Below are 11,757 nucleotides of genomic sequence, written 5' to 3'. Positions count from 1 at the left end.
GGTTCTGCAGGGCATGGAACACCTCCCGGAGCCAGGGAATTCCAGCAAAACTCAGGGACAAGGTTCTGCAGGGCACAGAGACCTCCCAGAACATGACACCTGCAGGAAGGCTGTGGGAGCCCCACTAAATATATCCATTTGTGTACTTCAGAGAAGACCTGGGCTGGGAAATCAAAGAGCCAGACCCAGCAGGGACCAGGGCAAGAGGCGCCCTGGAAGAGCAAAGTTTTAAGGCGGCTTTCTCCAAAAGAAAGGCACATGCACAGTGGCTGTGGAGAAGGAAGGAATGGGAGAGACCATCCCCAGGGATAATCAGTGACATCTCCCATAGGGAAAGGCAGGAGCTGCTCAGCCTGGAGAGGAGAAGGTTCTGGGGTGATCTCATCGTGGCCTCTTTAGAACCAGAGGGGAGCAAATAGAAAAGATGAGACAGAGAGACAAGTGACAAGTGACAGGAGAAGGGGGAATGGTTTGTACTGAGAGAGAGGAGGTTTACACTGGATATCAGGAAACATTTCCTCCCTGTCAGGGTGGTGAGCCCCTGGCACAGGGTGCCCAGAGAAGCTGTGTATGCCCCTGGATCCCAGGCAGTGCCCAAGGCCAGGCTGGACAGGGCTTGGAGCAGCCTGGGACAGTGGGAGGTGTGCCTGCCATGGTAGTGGGATGGGATTTCAGGTCCTTTCCAGCCCTGCAGCCCCCATGTGCTGTGCAGGGAACAAGTCCAGGGGTGGGTGGAAGTTCCTCAGAGCACACACTCCAGAGTTTTGTGGCAGCCCATTTACAGAAGGGCAAAACCCAAGGACCAACATAACCCCAATCTTGTATTAGGATCTCCCAGTCCCAGTGTTTGGATGCCAAGGGCAAATTTCCTTGTACAATGGGGATGTCATCAACTTGAGGGGGAAAAAACATCGTGTTTTGTGTGAAATCAGTTCAATAAAGTCATGCTTGCACCACAAACTCTGCTTTCGTAACCAAAAATCACTTCAATTTATGGTCTTGTTAATGTTAAACTGAACTATTTTCCTAGTTCACTTTGTGTCACTCAGGAAATAAATGATCTGATGTGGCTGCTTAGGTCAGTAATGCCCAAAGTCTGAGGTTTTAAACAAAATAACACGAACACATTTGTGATGATTTTTCATTCTAAGTAACATTTTCAGACACAGCATCAATCTACGTACCTAACAAAAAGCTCAGCATCAGGCAGTTTCCAGAAAAACCTTCCAGAAATGGTTAAAATGCTTTAAAATATTTAACATTTTTCACATTGCTACAAAACAATGACAATGACTGGCAGAGTATTTTTTTAGCAGGAGAGAAACAGTGGAAGGTGGATCCCATTCTTGGTTCTTTCAGGGCCTGTTTGACTACAACAACAATTAGTTTTATAACATGAAAAGTACAAATATAAAATTTCAAATGTGCTAACTTTAAAAAAATCTGGATTTTTCCTTAATACCTGCAGTACCTTGCTTCTGTAATAAATATTTAAAACCATCTTTACAGAAAATGTTAAATAAGTTATTTACCAAAAGGTGGGGTTTTTTGTCCCTTTTTTTTTTTTTTTTTTTGGTCAAAGGCTGATTCCATTAAAAGAGCTGAACAAACATTTTTTACATCAATAAATATTAAGGCAGCACAAAGCAAACAACAATCACAAAACCAGTCTCTGTTAGCAGAACTTTCTCCTTCAGAGAATCCTTTTTTTGCTGGTGTAGGAAGGCGATTTTTGATTCTCAGCTGGTGGAACCTGGTTAGAAAAGCAGTAATTATTATGATTATTACTGTACAGTACTTCAATGCTCACAATTTGTCCCTACCCCATCCTGCTGCACGAGGATGTGCACAGAGGAGCTCCTGTGTTCATCAGATCTTCAAATTAAAGACTGTTTTAAGTCATCAGTTTGTAGCTCAGGCAGGGCTAAGAACAGCACAGCAGCTGCAGAGGGAAATGTTGATGCTGATAGGGGTGAGGGAGAAGGGATGGAAAAGGTTAGAGGAAATTTGAAATTGTACAATTATTCAGAGTAGAGGGGTGTGAGGAGAAGGAGGGGATTTCAGAGTCAAGGAATGTATTGTATCCTTCTGGGAGTAAAGTCTGAACCTTGGGGGGGAAATCAAATCTGAGCAGTGATTCCTGAAACACTCCCAGTGACTGAACATCCGGCACCAGCAGAGAGCTGCTTCCGAAAGCTTCCCCTGGTGGGTCTGTGGTTAAAAACTAAAAGCACCAGGAGTGACTGACACAGGCTCCAGCTTTTACCAAGGGTGTCTGGGTGAGCTCGTGCAGGTAATCAGGCTGTGATCTCCTCGAAATGAACTGCTGGGAGATGATGACAGACATGAATATTAATCTAGGGAAAGCATCAGGAAGGAGAGGGTTTAGGTGTTTATGTGGTCAGTCATAAAACTCTTAATTCAGCCATCAAACACAGCAGGCTATTTATCACACTAAACTGCTGTCACCCAGGCTTGATTAGAGAGCAAACCTAAAGCAAATCAGACTAATTCTGCAGAGTACTCCTGACACTGCACTGTGTATTTCTGACTAGCAGAAACCAAGGAATTCAATACAAGCAAAAATTTTACTTACTTCCAGGTTTCCTCTAGCCTTCTTCAAGACATCATGTGTTAAAACCACTGGAAAGAAAGAGGAGATTAAAAAGAGTACTTTCTAAATGACCAAACATGAAATAATGTCTGAGCAGGAGGATTCCCTCAGGACTGCAGGTCCAGGGCAGTGTCAGGCCTGAATGTCACTCCTGCTGCTGGCCTGTGTTCCACAATCTGCTTTTCAAACCTAAACATCCTGGAAGTGTGTCTGAAGTTTTCCTGCCACGTGAAACGGGCAAAGCTCAGCACTGCAGGTACCCCCCTAGATCTGCACAGCCCCTGCCATGCTCACCCCTGCATCCAAGGCATACAGGAAGATTTTCTGCTCATTTTAAGAGGAGATGGTGCATGGTGTAACTCCAGTTTGATCCTGCTTGGGCTGGGGAGGGCAGTTAGGAGGAGAAGAGGATAGAAGGCAAAAAGAGTCGGTTCAAGGACAAAGCAACCTCTCTGTGCCATGGGGAAATCAAAACCCAGTGCCTTGCTCTGAAGGGTTACAGGTTTTCTCCATTCATCCAGCCCAGTCTGTCCCTGTGGGGCCAGCAGGAGATCTGTGAATGGAGGAGGGGATGTTTCCAAACAGAAGTGGTATTTAGAAATGTCAGGTTAAATATGTGAGTCTCTAATCTGTGTCAGTTCTGTAACTGCTGAAATGCACCACTCACAAGCACCATTTTGATATTCCGGTCTCAAAAATAAACAATTTAGCCATAATAAAGAATTTTCATTACAACAATAAGAAGCCAACAACTCCAAGGGTAGAGCTGTCACGAGATAATTACACCCCTGGCAGATTACTGCAATTTGGCACTGCATTGTTCCATGCTCAGAGGTTCAGATGAGGTTTATAAGCAATGAGCTCTCTCACCAGACAGAGAACACAGAAGACTCTGAGCCACAAGAATGTTCCAGTCTCTGCCTCTAAATATATTTAGGAATGTTCAGCTACATAACAGAGGGAACCTGAATATCCTCACTGGAGCAGGCAGGTAAGAGGATGTGTGCAGAATGAAGGCAGGCAAGGTCACCTACTGCAGTGCTTCTCCTTTCCTGCTAGCAAAAGGAGAAGGGAAGAAACCTCAAAACCCAGTGTAAGCAACCTGAGAAAATCCAGCAGCTGCAGGTTGTTCCCCAGTTTTGCTGTGGGCTTGGCCAGGGATTTGCGTACAGATGCAAATTAGAAACATTTCTGAAAGTGCTCTTTTAAGACAAAGGCAACTCGACATCCCTAATTCCCACAATCAGTGAAACTGGGGAGAAAATCACATCCAGATCTTTTTGTGTGGCAGAGTGCTCACTGCTCAGAAGAGCTGTGCTGCTAAACTCATTTCACCGGGCAAACTCTATTTTAATAAATCGAAACTATTACATTCAGCTGCTGACGAGAATTTGGAAGCTGGGCCACTGCTGGCACAGCTGCTGCTCTTCCAGCAGAGATTTGCATTACAGAGATCTCAGAAAATGCAGGTTTCAGTTTCTCAGCACCTCACTCAGAGAAGGTTGAATGCCCCGAAAATAAAGTGAGCAAATTCAGGGCAACAGGCACTGTTTGCTTTAGGGCAGTGTGGGTGGGTGGGGTGGCTCAGGGATAACATTTTGGCTACAAGAGTAAAATAAAATCTCTGTTGATTTATAGCCAGCCCAGCTCTGAAATGATCCAGTGTGTCTGAGATGACACTGCAACTGCACAAACCAGACCAGTGAATCTACCCCAGGGATATTATTTGGAAAGACAGAATAGCTTTGATTTTTACATGACAACCCCAAACTGAGCTATTTGGCTCTACAACCTGAATGAAATGTGATTTATGATTTAATGCAAGTAATTTGTATACATATAATACAGCAACTTTGAAAAAAGTGACCAAACACCAGCCCATAAATGCTCGAAACAACAAAAATCTGCAAGCAGAAGATATATGGGCCTTAGACACAAAAATTACAGGCTATGGAGCAAAATAACATTTATCACTCTACATTGCATTTAACTGACTTGAGTAACATATAATATTATGGATGTTTTTTATAACTTTGTATGGTGTGGAAAATGCTCCAGTCTAGATTAATTACTGATAACACAAGTGCCACTCCAGCCAGGACTAATGAGCCATTCAGTCCCACCACTTCAGAGGGAGTAAGAATGGATTTTTTTAATTGCCTTTTTTCCCCCAGTAGAAAATGAACTCTTCCTCCACAACACACATATTGCTGTAGCATGAAGGTAGAGGAGAGCTCCATTCAGATCTCTTCTGGTGAGTGTTTAAAGTCTAAAGCAGCAGAGATGGATCTCTTCAAACAGACATCTGGCTTAACACAGCTACAATACTCCCTTATGTCACTTGTTTTAATGTTTCCAGAAGATTTTCTAGACATGGGCCACTAAGGGTAAAATACAATTCCACAGCATGCCCTAATTTTTCTTAAAAAATTGCTCATAACAAGCTATTGTTTCTGTTATCCTAAGCTTGTTCTCCTGCACTTCTTAGTGTGGTGCAGAGCACTGACAGAGTTCCTTGCAGGGAAGTACCTCAGAAAATGTAAAAGCCTAATTCCACATTTATTAAGACTGGGACAAAAATCACAATTTTGACAATGTCAAAAACTTTGGCTGAAAACGTTTACAGCAAACAGTAACTTTGCCTCTGTCCACAACAGTTGTAAAATAGAAACAAGAATATCCAAAATGGAATAACCCAGGTAGGACTTAGGGGCAAGCTACATGGATTGATACAGTATCAGTGCTTTCTGTAAAACCATGAACAGTTTCCCATGATATTCTCTACAGCCTTTAGTACTTAGGGCAACTTCTGGAATGAGGCTCCATCAGCTCAGCACAGCCTGAGCCTGTTTGTCACAGCTGCAGCACACGAGAGAACAATAATTTTAAAGGTAGCCACAGACTATGGAAATCAAATCAGAATCATTACTAAAGCCCACAGACTACAGAAATAAAATCAGAACCATTATTAAAGCCCACACTCACACTGCTCAATGATGACTTTCTCCATGTTTTCCTTCAGCTGGTTTGTGGAGTGCAGGCGTTTCACTGTGCTGTGCAATTTCTTCTCTTGCTCAGAGAGTTTCTTACGTAACCTAAATATTTCTGCTTTCATTCCTTCATCCTGAATTGAGAGAAGAAAGTAAGATATTAAAGTACTGGCTAAAAGTACTTTCTACATTGGGAATTGCTCAATTCTTTTGTACAAATACCCTCAAGCTTCCTAGGAGTGCCAACAACACAAAGCAGTGAAGGACCACATCTGAGTCCCGTCATATCTCCCATGACATGAGATTCCGTGATACAACTGCAATTCTTAGCTGGAATTTAGCGCAAGTAGTTTTTCTGTTAGACTGAGAAAAGTCTATTAGACTGGTGCCTATTTTTGTTCTAACTAGAGATAAGGAAGGCCAGTGCCAAGGGATCAGTGCCCTGTCTGCCAGGTTCAGAATTCCAGCTTCTTCCTTATGTTCTGTTAATGGCTGATGCTGCCTCTATCACAGGCCTAAAAGGCACTGGGACAGTTTAACTGCAAAGTTATTTGACAGTATCATTATTAAGGTTCAGTTTTCACCAGCAATCCCAACAAAGTTCTGGTCAGTGATTTGTAAAACAGGACTGTGAGAAGCTCTGGCTGATCTGCCAGTGTCACTGATTTGAGTTCTTGTGCAGATTTAAGCTTGGATCGTTTTTCCTTGTTGTGCCATTTGGAAAAGTGTTAAGTAATAAAGTTATTGAAATTTCCCCCCACTCTTTATCTCTGCATAAGAACTGATTACTCACAGCTCCTGAGGGGCTGCAGAGAAGGCACTGAATACTTTAGCATCCAAACTTCAAGAGAGAGATTCTTTCACATTCTGCATTTAAGGCATCAGGAGCAATCCTTAGGATCAGGGGGTATTGGATAAGAAACTCCAGAAACGATTCTATTAGGTTCTAATTAGGAGCACCCTGGGAATTCAGATCCCCACACATATTAAGGTCAGCCTTGCAGAAGGTTTAGATCAGTGAGAGGAAAGCAGGAGATCCATCCCCCACTTCCTGGAAGCCCTGTGTGGGTGGCAGACGTTCAGACCCTCCAATCCAGGTCAGCATGGAGCTGTCTGCATGGATTACACACAGAAGATAAAAATGGAAGGACACATTCTTGCCAAAGCATCCCAAATCCAGAGCTGAAACATCAGTGAAAGTATCAGACAGTAAACTTCACTCCCACTGCTTTTGTGATTTTTTACATTTAAGGGTGCTCATAATAAAATAACATCAGAATTTATGCAATTTATAATTTCATGTTATGAAATTACATAGAAAATGTTTGTTTTCTCAAAGTTTGAGGGTTTTTGGGGTTTTTTTTAGAAATATCCTGCTTCCCTTAATAAACACATACAAAAACCTCAGTGAAATCACTTCAGATTTATTTTAAAGCCAAGATTTGAAGCAGTTTCAATGCTGAGTGGTGATATTCTGACAGCAAAGATATTTCATTCCTCATTTAGTTTACTTTTATTCATTTGCATAGTGCAATCCTTTTTAGTTGAAGTGTTATAAAACTTGTCTTGGGGTTTTGTCACACTTTTACAAAAGCTTCTTCACTTACAGCTTTGGCATGAAAAATGCAAAAGAAAATGTAGCTGAGATTACATCAAAGTTGCTGATGTTTCTCTTCTGACCAATACACACATAATCAAATTGAATTTGGTTCAAATAACAAGGAACCCAAACCTTTTCTTGTTGAGGTGGCAGATTTGCCACCTCTCTGGACTTCCCGAATATTATTAACAGGATTAGATATTCCATCTTTATTACAAACTATGCTGTAAATGAACACTTGGCCATACAACATGATCAGGACACACTCAGCCTTACACTAAATCCACGTGTCCAGAGACTCGGGTCATCCTTCTCCAAAGATTTTCCCAAATGACCCATCTGCAACTGGTGCATCTTCCTGGAGACATTCCCAAAGTCCAAAAAAACCATCCCAAACCCCCAGCCAAGCCCAGCAGTACCTGAATGCCCCGAGCAGTACCATGAGCAGCCTTTAGGGGAAGAGAAACTCTCCAGAGAAGTTTCAGGGAACGTGCAGCCTCCTCTAAAATCTGCTGTACTGTGTGAGTGCTGGTGGAAAAGCCATGCAGGGATGCCTGTTCTGGTACCTGCATCACAGGATTAGAGACATTTTGTATTTTATACTTGAACCATTATGAAAATGTAATCTTAATTAATGGGTTTAATCCAGCTGGCGTGATTTCATATTTAAGATAATGTACACAGCCATCGCGTGCCATAAAAATTAATTTCTTAGTTAACAAAGGCTGCTGAATTATGTATTGTCTGAGAATTTCAGGGAGGGAGGGGATTTATCCTAATCAATAACCATGATTAACAATAGATTATATTTACTAGATTTGCTATGCCACATGCTAACAGTTGGCAACTCTCTTCTTTCTTCATTTGCATTTTGTGTCATGTTATTTGAAAGTCAATGATTACAGACATCAATTTAAGCACTATAGATGTTTCTTCCTTACCAGACCCTTTAAACTGTTCCATTTAATGCTAAAATAACTATCAGGCTACATATAAAATGTTTTCCTCTGCTGACAGATGAGAAAACCAAATGGAAGAAATTGCATAAATGTGAAATAGGGGAGGGAAAGAATGTGAGGGGAGCAAATGAATTACCAAAGCAATGGTGCTACAGAAGGGGGAAGGGTAATAAAAGAAAAGCATTTGCAGTTCCTGCCCCATGCAGGATACAAACTGAATATTTATTTAGCATTGTTATCAAACCAGAATCCTCCTGTCATATAAAATACCCCATTTGCTAAGTAGTCTGAAACTTCAGTGATGTAAAGCTTGATAGGAAACTGCAAATTGTGAAACTTACTGCTTTTATCTTTACATCAACAAAACAAGTTAAAAACTTAGATTACTTTTTCAGTCATTATCAGTATGTTAACTAGGTCATTGGGAAATATATGATACTTCAGAGAGTCTTAAGTGTCATTCAGGCATCATTTGACTGTGTGAGCACACATGTGATACCACAAAAAGAATTTCAGAATTGTCGCCAACTGCACCTTCAACAGCTTCACTAATTATAACTGCAAAAACAAGTAGCACAAATTTATCCCTGCAGTTAAGACCTTCTGTTTCCTGAAGAGCAGCAAGCAAGGTTTTTACAGCATTTATATTATCATAAAATCACAGGGGTGAAAAAGACCTTCATTAGACACTTAGTTTCCTTTCCCTCTCCAAGGCAGGAAAGCACCACGTGGAATTTTTTAAACATTGGCATAATCTATCCTCAAAATTGCCTCCAGTCAGTGTCTCTGAGCACCCTCCATGCCAGTGGTTCATTATTTTTACCACTGGCTGCTGTCTTCCCTGCCTGATCCAGGCCCTTCCTGCTGGGGTTTAAGTTCCTTCATTCCTTATTAGATGCCTCAGACGTGCACAGATTGTTCCTTTCCTTTAATTGAAGCTTGTAGGCAAATTTGTCTGTTCAAACCATCCCAAATTACTGGCCATCATTAACTGCGGCCAACAATTAATATTATGTAAGAGAAAATAAGCAGAAGTAAACACTAACTAGTTCTCCTATTCTAGACAAAAAGGACTGAGATTATCCTAGACAAAATAAGCATTTTATTGGCTAAGTATCCTTAAGACTGCAGCAAGAGCACCATGAATGGCTAACACTGTCAGAGAATGAAGGATGAGACACTGAGTCCTAGATGACAGTATTTGATCATTATTGAAATATTCAAGTTTCTGGACTAGATTATGATATTGTTAAATGTTCAACTGATAACCAGGAAGTAATATAAAACCAGGAAAATATAAAAAAATCTTCCCTGAAATATGAATGTGTTGGGGGTTAGATTTTGTTCCTTTTTACTCTAAAGAATTTTTTCCCCATAAGTTACCAAGAAGACTAAATGTCAGACTTGAGACTATTTAACAAAACAAAGGGGTGGTCGAAGCTCAGAGGGGGGTGAGGGTTTGAGGCAGGTAAAAGTCAGAGCTTCAGGTAGCCAGGCTCTCTGGTTTTTGGTGTTCAGGGAGAAGGCATGGCTGGGTTGGTGCTGCTGCTGAAGGATTTCACTGCAGTCCAGTCCTGGGAAATCTGCCATCATCTGCTCACCCTGGAATTCTGAGCTTCTCTGCCCTGTGAGAGCTGGGCCAGCCCTGCCCTGCCTTCACGGTTTGGTCAGCACTGTTCCTCTTGTTACAGCGTGACCCTGCACCCCCCTGCCCTGCTGGGACACCCTGCCCTGCTGGGACACCCTGCCCTGCTGGGACACCCTGTCCCTGCTGGGACACCCTGCCCCTGCTGGGACACCCTGCCCTGCCCTGCTGGGACACCCTGTCCCTGCTGGGACACCCTGCCCCTGCTGGGACACCCTGCCCCTGCTGGGACACCCTGTCCCTGCTGGGACACCCTGCCCCTGCTGGGACACCCTGCCCTGCCCTGCTGGGACACCCTGTCCCTGCTGGGACACCCTGCCCCTGCTGGGATACCCTGCCCTGCCCTGCTGGGACACCCTGCCCTGCTGGGACACCCTGCCCTGCCCTGCTGGGACACCCTGCCCTGCCCTGCTGGGACACCCTGCCCTGCTGTAGTTGTTTTTGTTTGTTTGCTTTGTTATACATACTAGTAAAGAACTGCTATTTCTATTTCCAAAATCTTTTGCCTAGAAGCTTTTAACTGAAAAAATTATAATTGGATAAAGGGAGATGGTGGTGGTTTACATCCTCCATTCCAAGGGAAGCTCCAGCTTTCCCTGGCAGATATCTGTCTTCCCAAACCAAGACAGACTGTAATATGGAACAAGCCTCATCAGCATACATCAATCTCTAATGTACACGTATAATCTGATGTTACAAAAAGGCTGAATTCAACTAAGGGGAAAACTTTATTCAATCAATTCTTCCCTTGGCACCATTTTGTGCCTCTAGATAAAATCCACCCTCCTTCAGAGGATTTCAGTGCTCACCTTCACCCCACGCTCCTGCAGCCCGATGACCTCCCCGAGAGCAGCCGCCATGTCTGCCAGCACCTGCTGCCCCTCTGAGATGTGTTTCCTCAGGGCCTCATAGTCCTCAATGAGGCCCAGCACATGGCGCCCGCTCCTGTCCGCCCACATGCGATGGCCGGGCACCAGGCGTGGCGTGCACGTCCTGCTGGAGCCCCAGCTGCTGCTGCTGCACAAGGACACACTGTCCATACCATCCTCAGGGGTTGCCTCAGGACCTGGGGCAGAAAAACGGGTCTGTCTTTTAGCCTCACACAAATCAAAAATTAATTTGCACTTGAGTTCTCTAAAAACTTCTCTTAAAACTCTCTCTGGGCGTACCTGGTTTCCCGACTGAAATGCAGAGTCCTTTCTGCTCCTTCTGCAGCTCACAAATGTTTCTCCTGGCAGCAGGGCAGTTGCAGAGATTTTCTACATATAAAAAGGGAGAAGGAAAGCTGTATTATTTGATGTTTACATGCATTAAAAAACACCCCCTCCCAGCTCTTCAGCTCCTTTTATTGCTGATGCTACACTTGGACTCTGGAAGCAGGGAACACCAGGTAATTTTTCTATCATGCCGTGGATCTTTTACTTTTATACCTGAGCATCTATCCGAATTCTAGGTATCTCCCAAAATCAAACCATAGTTAAAAAAATCTAAAATACATCCTGATGAACATATTTGATTAACAAATATAAGATTCCCATTAAGTCCACAAGAAGCAGGACACTTTCCACAGCTGTACCAGACTAAAGATTGTCTCTACACTTCTGCTTCAGAACTTCCACATTCCCTGAGCACCTACAAGAACAGCACATCTGAAAAACTCAGCTGCTGATATTCCAAGGAATCCTTCTGCTCCATGTGCTTATATCTAGAAACATGGAAAGCTGCTACTCTGCACAGCACTTTAAGGAAGAAGATTCCTGTGCCCTCTTGTGTCCCATGTACATCAATATTGGAACAATAACCTAACCCTGGGTGTAAACATTACCCTTTCCTTCATTTGCTAAAACAGCATCACTTAACAGTGACTGAAATAAATGTAAAATATTCCTCAAGGGCAAAGAGAGGACAAATGATTTATCCAGAGACCATTTAGTGCACTTACTGATCAT

At 43.0% G+C, this 11,757-nt stretch overlaps 1 protein-coding gene across 3 annotated transcripts in view; it reads right to left on the bottom strand.

Moving 5' to 3' along the window:
- Nucleotides 1-1,133: 1,133 nt before the first annotated feature.
- The window catches only part of CDK5RAP2 (CDK5 regulatory subunit associated protein 2), a 70,424-nt gene continuing 59,800 nt past the window's right edge, over nt 1,134-11,757 (bottom strand). For all 3 annotated transcript variants that reach the window (XM_066332461.1, XM_066332462.1, XM_066332463.1), the window contains 6 exons: nt 10,978-11,067; nt 10,618-10,874; nt 7,624-7,770; nt 5,600-5,738; nt 2,597-2,643; nt 1,134-1,753 (listed from right to left, as the gene is read on the bottom strand). In XM_066332461.1, coding sequence (XP_066188558.1) covers nt 1,694-1,753; nt 2,597-2,643; nt 5,600-5,738; nt 7,624-7,770; nt 10,618-10,874; nt 10,978-11,067 — 740 coding nt within the window. In that variant the 3' untranslated portion in view covers nt 1,134-1,693. The remainder of the gene's footprint in view (nt 1,754-2,596; nt 2,644-5,599; nt 5,739-7,623; nt 7,771-10,617; nt 10,875-10,977; nt 11,068-11,757) is intronic.

This window comes from Sylvia atricapilla, chromosome 19, assembly GCF_009819655.1.
Source record: "Sylvia atricapilla isolate bSylAtr1 chromosome 19, bSylAtr1.pri, whole genome shotgun sequence".
NCBI classification, from domain to species: Eukaryota; Metazoa; Chordata; class Aves; order Passeriformes; family Sylviidae; genus Sylvia; species Sylvia atricapilla.
Note: the sequence above shows the minus strand (reverse complement) of the source record. Positions and strands in the feature narration are given on the sequence as shown.